This window comes from Schistocerca gregaria, chromosome 10, assembly GCF_023897955.1.
Source record: "Schistocerca gregaria isolate iqSchGreg1 chromosome 10, iqSchGreg1.2, whole genome shotgun sequence".
NCBI classification, from domain to species: Eukaryota; Metazoa; Arthropoda; class Insecta; order Orthoptera; family Acrididae; genus Schistocerca; species Schistocerca gregaria.
Window position 1 is genome coordinate 221,877,974 of NC_064929.1, and position 13,444 is coordinate 221,891,417.

The 13,444-nt window shown below is 44.3% G+C and overlaps 1 protein-coding gene across 9 annotated transcripts in view; it reads left to right on the forward strand.

Annotated features, from left to right (window-relative positions):
* Window positions 1-13,444, forward strand: part of LOC126293551 (programmed cell death 6-interacting protein) — a 139,630-nt gene that overhangs the window by 40,155 nt on the left and 86,031 nt on the right. For all 9 annotated transcript variants that reach the window (XM_049986825.1, XM_049986821.1, XM_049986817.1 and 6 more), the window contains exon 7: window positions 8,127-8,349. In XM_049986825.1, coding sequence (XP_049842782.1) covers window positions 8,127-8,349 — 223 coding nt within the window. The remainder of the gene's footprint in view (window positions 1-8,126; window positions 8,350-13,444) is intronic.

Here is a 13,444-nt window from a genome sequence, read left to right on the forward strand (position 1 = left end):
ATCCATCTAACATTGTTAATATTAGGTCCGGGTCTTTGTGTGTTAATGAAAACTGGTACTCGCTTTTTGTTTTACTATTGATTCTTCATTTTTATTAATTTAACTTTTTCACAATAATTTCCATCTTCATATCACATACACTCTATATAAAACGACAGACTTCCTTCCGTACTCCCATCAACAGTCCACCTCAAAAAACCAAGCTCTCTCCACAACTAACTCACTCCAACAGTCACCTTAACAATGTCCGACTCTCTACCTTTCACACACGAATGTCTTTGGCTCACACTGGTGCCAACATATTCTCCAGAAATAAACAAATAAAGTTCAAATTATAGAATAATATAATAAAAAATATTTGGGCAAAATTAAATACTACATACAATAATATTAAATTTAAAAAAATCATAGAAATGAAATTGGAGCACTGACAGATGCGACTATAAGGGTGGTATCGCACTCTTCAGTAGTCCGTTACATTACACCTGCCCGATTGAGTGATCTGACATTCCACGCTCCGATCCATAGAACGCCAGTTTTCTTTCTCCTGATAACGACATCCTCTTGATTAGTCCCCGCCCGGAGATCCGAATGGGGGACTATTTTACCTCCGGAATATTTTACACAAGAGGACGCCATCATCATTTAATCATACAGTAAAGCTGCATGCCCTCGGGGAAAATTACGGCTGTAGTTTCCACTTGCTTTCAGCTGTTCGCAGTACCAGCACAGCAAGGCCGTTTTGGTTATTGTTACAAGGCCAGATCAGTCAATCATCCAGACTGTTGCCTCTGCAACTACTGAAAAGGCTGCTGCCCCTCTTCAGGAACCACACGTTTGTCTGGCCTCTCAACAGATACTCCTCCGTTGTAGTTGCACCTACGGTACGGCTATCTGTATCGCTGAGGCACGCAAGCCTCCCCACCGACGGCAAGGTCCGTGGTTCATGGGGGAAGGATGTAATACTTCATGAGAAGATATCGCCTAGTTCTATTTGAGATTTTCTTCTGTCATCTTTTGCTGTTTGCGTAAGTACCGTTTTTAAATATTTTCCCCTTTCATCTGTCTCCACATAACATTCTTTTTTCAAGTTCCGAAACAGTGCTGTACAACTCCCTATTGTCGAATAAATTGACATAATTTGCTACAGTTTTCTTATCCGATTAGTACACATCTTTTGCTACGTATATATTTTTCTTGAGTTTACCAGTTTGTAATCGCGATATGCCATGTCCTGTACAGTGCCTTTACTGTACCAAAGTAAGACAGTCGATAAAATTCATAAATAGTGAGACAGGATTACTGACCGGTACTTAAGTTGCGAGACAAAATGTGTAGTACTGCAGACATGCTCGTAGAGTGATAACGGAAAGGAGAGTCGGGGCCCTCACACCTCCTCCGCCCGCTCTCGGCCTCTACGACGGGTGAGTCCGTCTCGCCCCCAGCTGTGAGGGACCCGCCACGCCTTTCCGACTCGTCGTGTTCCGCCCTGCCACCGAGATGTCTACCTGTGGTGCTCACCGTTTCTCTCTCGACTTAACCACTGGCCACCTGTACTGCGTGTTATTTGTAAGCTCCAGAGTGAGAGAGCAGGGAGAATCTTACGTGTAATCTTCAACAAGAAAATTAAAAATGACAGGATCTCAAACAGAATAGTACTACTCGCTTTAACAATAAGCTAAAGTAATTCTGTACTCATCTCGAGCTCAGAGGGGGCGACCTGTAGTGGTTCTTCGTAAAGGTTATTAGAGATGTCCTGTGGCAGCTACACACACAATCTGTTCACAGAATTTCCGGGTACGTGAAACGAGCAAAATGCCGGCGACTGCGTACGTCACAATTTGCCAAACCTTGTTCCGTAGAATAACACGTCGTGCCTAGCGGGGGTAGTTAGTTGCATGACACACAGTGAGGCGTGATGTGTTATGTTGTGGGAATTGTGTCATATGTAGTAATTCTAATTGTGACGTGCTGACACATTTTTTTTTTTTTTATTTTATGTACCTGAAAATTCGATAGAAACATTTTGTTTGTAGCTGGCACAAGACTGGAAAAACCTTTATGAAGATCTGAAGACTGTAAATTAGTTTTACCGAACCTGGTTATCTACGATGAAGTTTTTTATAGCAATCTCAGTTAAGTACTTCTTCTCTTAAGCAATCCGTAGTAATTGTTGAAAGTCTTTGCACGAATGTGCTTGTGTCGTAATAAGAAAGGAGAACGCACCCACACAGAGTTAGGGAAACACACAAATGTTAGCAAACGGCACTCCCAGAGTGACACACTGTACTCTAATTTGCAGAAGGGGGTTTGCAAATTTGACCTTTTGCTGGACGGTGGAGACGAACTCTGTCAGATAAGGTAATTTCGTGCTCGGTGAACGTCAGTTCGTGACAAAAATCGGCTACTCGGGCTACTGCACACTGTATTTTTTCTCGGCATCTCGCTGACAGTAGAGAGCTGGCAGCGGTAGCCGCAGAGTGGGGCAGTCGGCGGCCGCGGAAACCGGGAGATTCCAGGTCGGGAACTGAGTGCGAAGTGTGGCGCAGCGGCGCTGTCTGCCGATCCCGTATGTAGGGCTGGCAGTTGTCATTTATTGTCACCCGTACTTTAGTACTCTACCTCTGTCGACTTTGGAGTGTAGACACGAGACACTATCCGAAGAAATTTTGACACTCTCGTTCTGAAATTTTGGTGCCTCGTTGTTGGTCAAACTGTACGTACTGGACTCGGGTTCCCTCTGGAAACGAAAGCAAAATGAGAGGTGTTGCCAGTCGAGTTTAATACAGAGAGAAACAGTAAAGCATATTGTGACAGGCAGTTAAGTTTGTGCAGTGCTGTCTGTCAGTGTAGTACTGTATATGGTCATTAATGTGTATGTAAGTTCTGTAGCAAACTTGAGAAGGGAAGGTTTGTTGAGAGGTGCACTCTGATGGCAGTAATCCAGTGTAATCATTCTTCCACAGCTATAAAACTCTGATATTTAACTTTCATGTGCAGTGTTGCGTGGCTTTATGCTTAATTACAGACTTACTATTTTGTCAGTTGATATGTTTTCACCACGTAACGCCCGCTGTTTACGTCCTTCTTCGTTGCCGAGCGATGTATCACTTTTCGTTGTGACGCCGCAACTCTTCCTTTCCTATATCTTTACTACTGTTTATCTATATAAATGATGAACTATTGGTTTTGCCGTTGAACAACTTTGGAAGTATTACAGGCATCGGGTCCCACCTAATGTCACCTGCCTATATGTTTTACACAAACCTTTCAAGACTCGATCGATCTGTTTACAAAGAGAAAGCAGAATATCTCTTCCTTTGACGTTGTCCAACAACGACCTAGGAAGCTCGAAGCCCTCGCGGCCCGGGTTCTTCCGTGGCTCTCGGTAGTTTTCAGAATTTGTTTTATTCCTTGCGCACTTGCCGCTACATCAAACTTTCGTGGTGATTGTTGAGCAACGTCTCCACGTTATCTGGAACATAAATAAACTTTCTTCCCACAGTATTAGAGTCAACTATACAAACTGATGCATCTTTTTTATGTTTAATGTAGGTTGTTATATTTCCGTAGAGAGCCCATTAGGAGGCAGATGACAGACTTTATCTGCAAGTTCTGTCTAATGTTGATGTAGCATTATGTAGTGTTGTTGCAGCAACTTATATAATTATTTTGCGTTTCATTATATGGTTACTGTACAGCCTTCATAAATTTTTTCTATTGAATAGAAATAAGTTTGTGTGTAACTATCTCTATTTGACAGATATTTGGCCTTTTTTTTTTTTTTTTTTTTTTTTTTTCTCCAGGCGTATTTAGTAGATGCTTCCCACTGTAAGAAAATATCTTGTTAAATAGTCTTCATTTTTATTACAGTTCGCACACTGAAAAATCATTACTAAATACGATCTGGCACTGTGGGGCAAAACGTGGCGATTCCTTTTGACGACAGTCAGTCATTTGTAATTTGTTTTTCCACGAAATGTGCAAATTGATTTCGACAATAGCCCTTCATTTTTTGAGGACTGTGAAGCATTCTGAATGGTGGCAGGATAGAGTTTTCATCCTTATTGTCCATTACACATACAGGGAATTCCAAAAGATGGTACTCCAATCAGTCTGTCTTCTGGATAACAATAATATGAAAAGGAAACCTGTCACTAACCGTACAGCAGAGATGACGAGTCACAGATAGGCACAAAAAATAAGACCCACGGTAGGCTTTCCCGGCGTAAACTATTGAAGGTTTCTCGGGTCTCCAGCTGGGCGGTAGCACTGACATATCGTGACGTTTCGGGAAGTGTCATACTACCCGTTTCCTGGTGAAGTTCAAAAGGTGGGTAGTATGACACTTCCCGAAACGTCGCGATGTATCGACGCTACCACCCGGATGGAGACCCGAGAAAACTTTGTCGATAAAAAAAGACTGTCACAAGTAAAGCTTTCGGCCTCTGTTCACGTTTTTGTGCCTACTGCTTACTCATTCTCAAAGCTCTGCTTTTATAAACTAATGAAAATGCCAAGAAAATTGTGATAGTTGTTTTTTGCACACAAAGCAGTTACTGTTCACTTGATAATATTTAGAAAATGCTTTAATTAATCTTATTTTAATGTGAATTGCCATTCACTAAAGTAGATGCAGGTTCCGTATTGCTGCATCAAACTACTCCGTATTATGCCAAGTACATACAACTTTGTCACCTGCTGCTAGTAACTTGAAGTGGAATGTATAGCGAGAGATCAACAAAAATACACTCCTGGAAATGGAAAAAGAACACATTGACTCCGGTGTGTCAGACCCACCATACTTGCTCCGGACACTGCGAGAGGGCTGTACAAGCAATGATCACATGCACGGCACAGCGGACACACCAGGAACCGCGGTGTTGGCTGTTGAATGGCACTAGCTGCGCAGCATTTGTGCACCGCCGCCGTCAGTGTCAGCCAGTTTGCCGTGGCATACGGAGCTCCATCGCAGTCTTGGTAGCATGCCGCGACAGCGTGGACGTGAACCGTATGTGCAGTTGACGGACTTTGAGCGAGGGCGTATAGAGGGCATGCGGGAGGCCGGGTGGACGTACCGCCGAATTGCTCAACACGTGGGGCGTGAGGTCTCCACCGTACATCGATGTTGTCGCCAGTGGTCGGCGGAAGGTGCACGTGCCCGTCGACCTGGGACCGGACCGCAGCACGGATGCACGCCAAGACCGTAGGATCCTACGCAGTGCCGTAGGGGACCGCACTGCCACTTCCCAGCAAATTAGGGACACTGTTGCTCCTGGGGTATCGGCGAGGACCATTCGCAACCGTCTCCATGAAGCTGGGCTACGGTCCCGCACACCGTTAGGCCGCCTTCCGCTCACGCCCCAACATCGTGCAGCCCGCCTCCAGTGGTGTCGCGACAGGCGTGAATGGAGGGACGAATGGAGACGTGTCGTCTTCAGCGATGAGAGTCGCTTCTGCCTTGGTGCCAATGATGGTCGTATGCGTGTTTGGCGCCGTGCAGGTGAGCGCCACAATCAGGACTGCATACGACCGAGGCACACAGGGCCAACACCCGCCATCATGGTGTGGGGAGCGATCTCCTACACTGGCCGTACACCTCTGGTGATGGTCGAGGGGACACTGAATAGTGCACGGTACATCCAAACCGTCATCGAACCCATCGTTCTACCATTCCTGGACCGGCAAGGGAACTTGCTGTTCCAACAGGACAATGCACATCTGCATGTATCCCGTGCCACCCAACGTGCTCTAGAAGGTGTAAGTCAACTACCCTGGCCAGCAAGATCTCCGGATCTGTCCCCCATTGAGCATGTTTGGGACCGGATGAAGCGTCGTCTCACGCGGTCTGCACGTCCAGCACGAACGCTGGTCCAACTGAGGCGCCAGGTGGAAATGGCATGGCAAGCCGTTCCACAGGACTACATCCAGCATCTCTATGATCGTCTCCATGGGAGAATAGCAGCCTGCATTGCTGCGAAAGGTGGATATACACTGTACTAGTGCCGACATTGTGCATTCTCTGTTGCCTGTGTCTATGTGCCTGTGGTTCTGTCAGTGTGATCATGTGATGTATCTGACCCCAGGAATGTGTCAATAAAGTTTCCCCTTCCTGGGACAATGAATTCACGGTGTTCTTATTTCAATTTCCAGGAGTGTATTAAAGTGCCATTTTGGTGTAGAGTTTTGCTCTATTGTGTATGTTCCGATTTGGGAATAGCTACACAGGGTGTAAAAAAGAATCATCCGATTTATAAAAATCGTAACTGTTACTTATTTGAGATATTTGTGTGATCGATGTACTGTCTGAAAGAGCAAACTCATAGAGTTTTACGTGGTATGTCGAAAAGAATGATCAGATTTTTAAAAAAGTTGAAGCAATATTGTTATCTGAGGTAAGGTATAAAGTACGTTTTTCTTTACCGAGAATGCTATTATGGGAAGTACGTATCTCGGTGTGCTTTAGGACTTTCTTTTCCCACAGCTGGCAGACTGATTCGAACGACATCTTTTACTGCCGGGATGGGGCACTGCCACACTTGCATCCGCAAGTGCAGCACTTTTTAAATCGGAGGATCGGTCACGCCGGATTGAACAGTTGGTCCTTACATTACTGGCCTTCGAGGTCACTGGGAATAACTGTACGTGATTATTTATTGTGGCTGTTTATAAAAGACTCTGTTTACGAATGAACTGAGACATTGCATAACAGCAGCTGTGGAAGCTGTAGCTCTAGACACGCTCACGGCATTGTGGGCACAATTTGAATACTGCATTGACATATGCCGTGCATCTCGAGGGGGTATATTGAACACCTACGAAAAGGTATGAAAAGAAACTTTTTGAGTTTCCCGTTCATCAAAACAAAATTTATTATATATATTTATTAGTTTCAGAAATATAGGTGTGCCAAATCGAATGATTCTTTTTGATACACACTGTATTATGACTACTGGTCAGTGTCGTATTGGCGGCTTCAATGTGTATTCAGTCTCTCTACTGACCTTTGAAGTGTTAAAGTGGCTCAAGTTTCGGGTCGTAACTGTGTCAGTAACTCGACTATTGATCTGTCACACTGATGCTCTTCGTGATAACTATTATCTCAATTATTTTGTGACGGTCACCTTTCCACAGTTTCGTGAAGTTGTAGACTCACTATGAAGTGCCACTCCTCGTACTGTGAGACTCCTTCTCCTCCAGCAGAGGGTCAAGGGCCGTAACGGTGCACAGATCCGTGCCGGCTCGCTACAAAATGTGTAACTGCACTTTACGGAAATCTTCTGTATTTTTGTACCTCTATCCTTGTTTTAGATGGTTGCATGGACTTCAGATGTTCAGTACAGAATGAAAATTAAAATGCCTGCAGCCATCTCCTTTGCATTTAATTTTATAAACGAATTGACAGTGGTACGTAAACCGGACAACTGCGGACACTGGTTATTTAGTATCGGCTCTGGTGATGACTGCACTTGAACTTGGATTCCTCCCAATTTACATCGATCGAGGGGCCTAAAAATGGTGAAATGAAAAACCGAAGTTGGACACGTAAATAAACAGAATGCGAGAGAGACATCTGCAGGTTTTTTTTAGTTTTGCATTTCGTATCTTCTGTATTCGGTCGGTCTAGGTAACATTTACAATATCATGTGCACAGATCCCTTACCAGAAAGACATATCCGACGTGAATCTCGGAACGGGACAGGAGGGAACATTCCTCTTCGGCTCCTTTCACCTATTCCTCGTCGTCAGTGCAGACAGTTCCTCTCGTCCTCTACCTCCCAAAATAGGGCCGAGTCGTGACGCCGGAGCATAAGTGACCCACCTCGCGGCACGCGGAGGAGATCGGACTGTGCGGCGCCTCGGCGGTGTCCGGTGCTCGTGTGTCGGAGCTCTCGGTGCTCCTCTGGTGACCTCCACAGTGACAGAAAATCGAACTTCGACCTCGTCCCTCACCTCCTATCCCTTCCCCCTCCCCATTTTACCGGGGCGAGATTGCCATTACCAGAGCTAAAAATTAAAAATAAATTGTTTGCGTTCACAACCGAGGCTCCCTCTCGCGAAACGGGAGGTCGCAGTCAAGGTACGGTAGTGCCCGCACGGTACCGAATTTGACGGCATTTCCGCAGCACGCACACGAGCTGCTGAAGGCGGCGCAGCAGCGCTCCGGACGGCCGAGCTTCTTCCAGGACTTCGTGACCAAGGTGCAGCGCAACCTGGCCGAGGCCCGCAAGGACAACGACTTCATCTACCACGAGCGCATCCCCGATCCCAAGACGCTGCCACCCGTCGGCAAGGCGGCCCTCGCCAAGCCCTCTGCCCTGCCCGACAGGCTGAGCTCCGGCTTTAAAGGTGAGTGTATACGTTGTACAGCTGTGTAGTAGACAGTGTGTATTGCGAATGGCTGCTGTCACAGTTACAGTTTGCACGACTGGAGGAAAACGGGTGAGTCCCTCCCGCCCTGAGATCTGAAGGACCGTCTTCCTTGAGGAAAAAAACATTAGTTCCGAAAGCTATAAAAGGGCATTTACTCGGAAAGGTCTCTTGTCGGCAGTACTAATATTCCGCCTCCAGAAAGTACGTTGTGGCCAGCAGTACTGTCTCGCAAAAAATTTAGTTTTGATGAGTTTATTTCAGTTTCGGTAGAAAGCAGTATTTGACAACGTCGTCTAATTGACCTAATTTCAGATTGTTATTCGTAACAGTAACGACAAAATGTCGAAGTCTCGGATGAAAAGCATCCGGCAGAACGGGCTGGAGTTAGGTAAGATTTGTTGGCAAATTGTACTGTTCCACTGTCTGTGGGGTTGTAGGGACACTGCATTGTATAACTTGTGAGGTTAAGTCTGCAGCCCAGTAATTCGTGGGTGACAGTGCGACACGTACTGTGATAAGAGTGCGGCTTATTTAACTGTCAGATGTTAAGCCGAACTCGGCGGTCGACGAAGGAACTGCCTTCGCGACAGTCTCTCAAGTGGCGAAGGGACTGGCGTTTCCCGCTCGTCGACAGAGCGCGACTGAGATTACGATGAGATTTTTCTCATTATCAGTATCGGTTTTCAGCATTTTACGTAAACCTCTGTTGACATAAATGAGCGGAGCGTGGTGGCTGTTAGACTGGACTCGGTCATTTAGAGGCAGTAGCAGCAGATCGTATGTATGTGACAGATTTTGGACTTAAGTAAGAAGTATAATCGAAACAGTCTCGTATTTGACAGAAATATAAGTCTACCCTGTTGTTGTCCTCTGCCTGGAAATTGGGGTGGGGGGTGGGGGATCATTCTGTAGCATCCATTTCATGGACAAAGCAGAATTTTACTAAAAAGCTTCAAGGAGAAGTGTACTTGATGACTTCTGAACGGTCTGCTGGTCCAGTCGTTTGCCAGAAGGGGAAGTTTATCTGTGTTGCTGCTGTGCACAGGTGTGTAAGGACTGACGTCCAAAAATGTGCTTTCACAGCCTCGAGCATTGTGGTTTCTCGACCTCCGTGAACTAAACTTGAGAGTTGTACAGATACAATCCATTTGTTTCATTTCAGTGCATTTAATCCATTTAATGTAATGTCTCATTCCATTTTGAAAAAAGTAATAAAGCAATGAGTACATCAACTGAAGGAGAAAATTAAAGTTAATGTTTTGTAGTACAATACTTTTTAATCCCTTATCGTAGTCCTCCCAAGTTACCTCATATTTATTATTTTGACAGGAACTTAAAAACTTTGTTATTGCTCAGGCAACTTGAGAACAGACGTAAAAAAAAAAAAAAACCTGATTTATATCAGTTTGGCTACTGAGAGAGGACATCCAGTTCCATATTTGTTTTCTGACTGTCGAGTTTTGGTTGGCGCGGTTGCCGCTAGAGCTCACTTTTACTGTGTGCAGTTTTGGATACTCGGTAGGGAAACACACTTTCGGCCTCTTGCCTTGTTTGTTGTTTACAGTAATTGAGAAAGTGGATGGTTATAGTGATTCTGAGGTTTATATTGAATTCATTGCTTCATAATGTGAAGAAGAAAGTGGTTGTCCTTCATAGGAAGAATGGACCCCCCCCCCCCCCATGAACCATGGACCTTGCAGTCAGTGGAAAGATTTGCGTGCCTCAACAATACAAATAGCCGTACCGTAGGTGCAACCACAACGGAGGGGTGCCTGTTGAGAGGCCAGACAAAAGTGTGGTTCCTGAAGAGGGACAGCAGACTTTCCGCAGCTGCAAGGGCAACAGTCTGGATGATTGACTGATCTGGCCTTGTATCAATAACCAAAACGGCCTTGCTGTGCTGGTACTGCGAACGGCTGAAAGTGAAGGGAAACTACGGCCGTAATTTTTCCCGAGGGCATGCAGCTTTACTGTATGGTTAAATGATGATGACGTCCTCTTGAGTAAAATATTCCGGAAGTAAAATAATACCCTGTTTGGATCCCCAGCCGGGGACTACTCTTGAGGACGTTGTCATCAGCAGAAAGAAAACTGCGTTCTACGGATCGGAGCATATAATGTCAGATCACTTAATCAGGCAGGTAGGTTAGAAAATTTAAAAAGGGAAATGGATAGGTTAAACTTAGATATAGTGGGAATTAGTGAAGTTCGGTGGCAGGAGGAACAAGACTTTTGGTCAGGTGAATACAGGCTTATAAATACAAAATCAAATAGGGGTAATGCATGAGTAGGTTTGATAATAAATAATAAGAAAAATAGGAGTTCGGGTAAGCTACTACAAACAGCATAGTGAACGCATTATTGTGGCCAAGATACACACGAAGCCCACACCTACTACAGTAGTACAAGTTTATATGCCAACTAGCTGTGCAGATGACGAAGAAATTGATGAAATGTATGATGAGATAAAAGAAATTATTCAGATATTGGAGGGAGATGAAAATTTAATAGTCATGGGTGACTGGAATTCGATAGTAGGAAAAGGAAGAGAAGGAAACGTGGTAGGTAAATATGGAATGAATATGGAATGGGGGTAAGAAACGAAAGTGGAAGCCGCCTGGTAGAGTTTTGCACAGAGCATAACTTACTCATAGCTAACACTTGGTTCAAGAATTATGAAAGAAGGTTGCATACACGGCAGAAGCCTGGGGATACTGACAGGTTTCAAATAGATTATATAATGATAAGACAGAGATTTAGGAACCATGTTTTAAGTTGTAAGAAAGTTCCAGGGGCATAAGTGAACTCTGACCACAATCTATTGGTTGCCAACTGTGGATTAAAACTGAAGAAACTGCAAAAAGGTGGGAATTTAAGGAGAGGGGATCTGGATAAACTGACAGAACCAGAGGTCGTAGAGTGTTTCAGGGAGAGCATTAGGGAACAATTGACAGGAATGAGGGAAAGAGATACAGTAGAAGTAAAATTCTATGTACTGACTTGGCAGAAAATCCTAAGAAATTTTGGTCCTATGTCAAAGCGGTAGGTGGATCAAAACAAAATGTCCAGACACTCTATGACCAAAATGGTACTGAAACAGAGGATGACAGACTAAAGGCCGAAATACTAAATGTCTTTTTCCAAAGCTGTTTCACGGAGGAAGACTGCACTGTAGTTTCCTCTCTAGATTGTCGCACAGATGACAAAATGGTAGATATCGAAATAGACGACAGAGGGATAGAGAAACAATTAAAATCACTCAAAAGAGGAAAGGCCGCTGGACCTTATTGGATACCAGTTCGATTTTACAGAGTACGTGAAGGAACTTGCCCCCCTTCTTGTAGCGGTGAACCATAGGACACTAGAAGAGCGTAACGTTCCAAAGCATTGGAAAAGGGCACAGGTCATCCAGTTTTTTTTTTTTTTTTTTTTTTTCAAGAAGGCACATGTCGTCATCCCTCCCCCTCCCCTCCCCCCCCCCCCCCCCCCCCCCCCCTCCAAACAAGGGACGTCGAACAGATGTGCAGAACTATAGACCTATACCTCTAACATCGATCAGTTGTAGAATTTTGGAGCATGTTTTATGTTGGAATATAATGACTTTTCTGGAGACTAGAAATCTACTCTGTAGGAATCAGCATGGGTTTTGAGAAAGACGATTGTGTGAAACCCAGCTCGTGCTATTCGTCCATGAGACTCGGAGGGCCACAGACAAGAGTTCCCAGGTAGATGCCGTGTTTGTTGACTTCTGCAAGGTGTTCAATACAGTTCCCCACAGTCGTTTAATGAAGAAAGTAAGAGCATTTGCGCGGTATATCGAGAGGTTGCAACAATGAAAAATTGTACTGACGTGCAGGAGGATCTACAACAAATTGACGCATGGTGCAGGGAATTTCAATTGAATCTCAATGTAGATACGTGTAATGTGGTGGGAATACATAAAAAGAAAGATCCTTTATCATTTAGCTACAATATAGCAGGTCAGCAACTGAAAGCAGTTAATTCCATAAATTATCTGGGAGTAAGCATTAGGAGTGATTTAAAATGGAATGACAATATAAAGTTGATCGTCGGTAAAGCAGATGCCAGACTGAGATTCGTTAGAAGAATCCTAAGGAAATGCAATCTTAAAACAAAGGAAGTAAGATACAGTACACTTGTTAGCCCACTGCTTGAATATTGCTCACCAGTATGGGATCCGTACCAGATAGGATTGATAGAAGAGACAGAGAAGATCCAACGGAGAGCAGCACGCTTTGTTGCAGGATCATTTAGTAATCACAAAAATGTTACGGAGATGATAGATAAACTCCAGTGGAAGACTCTGCAGGAGAGACGCTCAGTAGCTCGGTACGGGCTTTTGTTAAAGTTTCGAGAACATACCTTCACCGAGGAGTCAAGCAGTACATTGCTCCCTCCTACGTATATCTCGCGAAGAGACCACGAGGATAAAATCAGAGAGATTAGAGCCCACACAGAGACATACCTACAATCTTTCTTTCCACAAACAATACGAGACGAGAATAGAAGGGAGAACCAATAGAAGTACTGAAGGTACCCTCCGCCACACACTGTCAGGTGGCTTGTGGAGTAATGATGTAGATGTAGAAGAAGAATGGGTAGCTTTGAGGGAAGAAATAGTGAAGGCAGCAATGAATCAAGTTGGTAAAAAGACGAGGGCTAGTAGAAATCTTTGGGTAACAGAAGAAATATTCAATTTAATTGATGAAAGAAGAAAATCTAAACATGCAGTGAATGAAGCAGGCAAAAACGAATACAAACGTCTCAAAAATGAGATCAACAGGAAGTGCAAAATATCTAAGTAGGGATGGCTAGAGGACAAATGCAAGGATGTAGAGGCTTATCTCACTAGGGGTAAGATAGATACAGCCTAGAGGAAAATTAAAGTGACCTTTGGAGAAAAGAGAGCCACTTAGGAATATCAAGAGCTCAGATGGAAACCCAGTGCTAAGAAAGAAGGGAAAGCAGAAACGTGGAGGTGTATGTAGAGGGTCTATACAAGGATGATGTACTTGAGGACAATGCTACGGGAATGGAAGAGTATGTACTT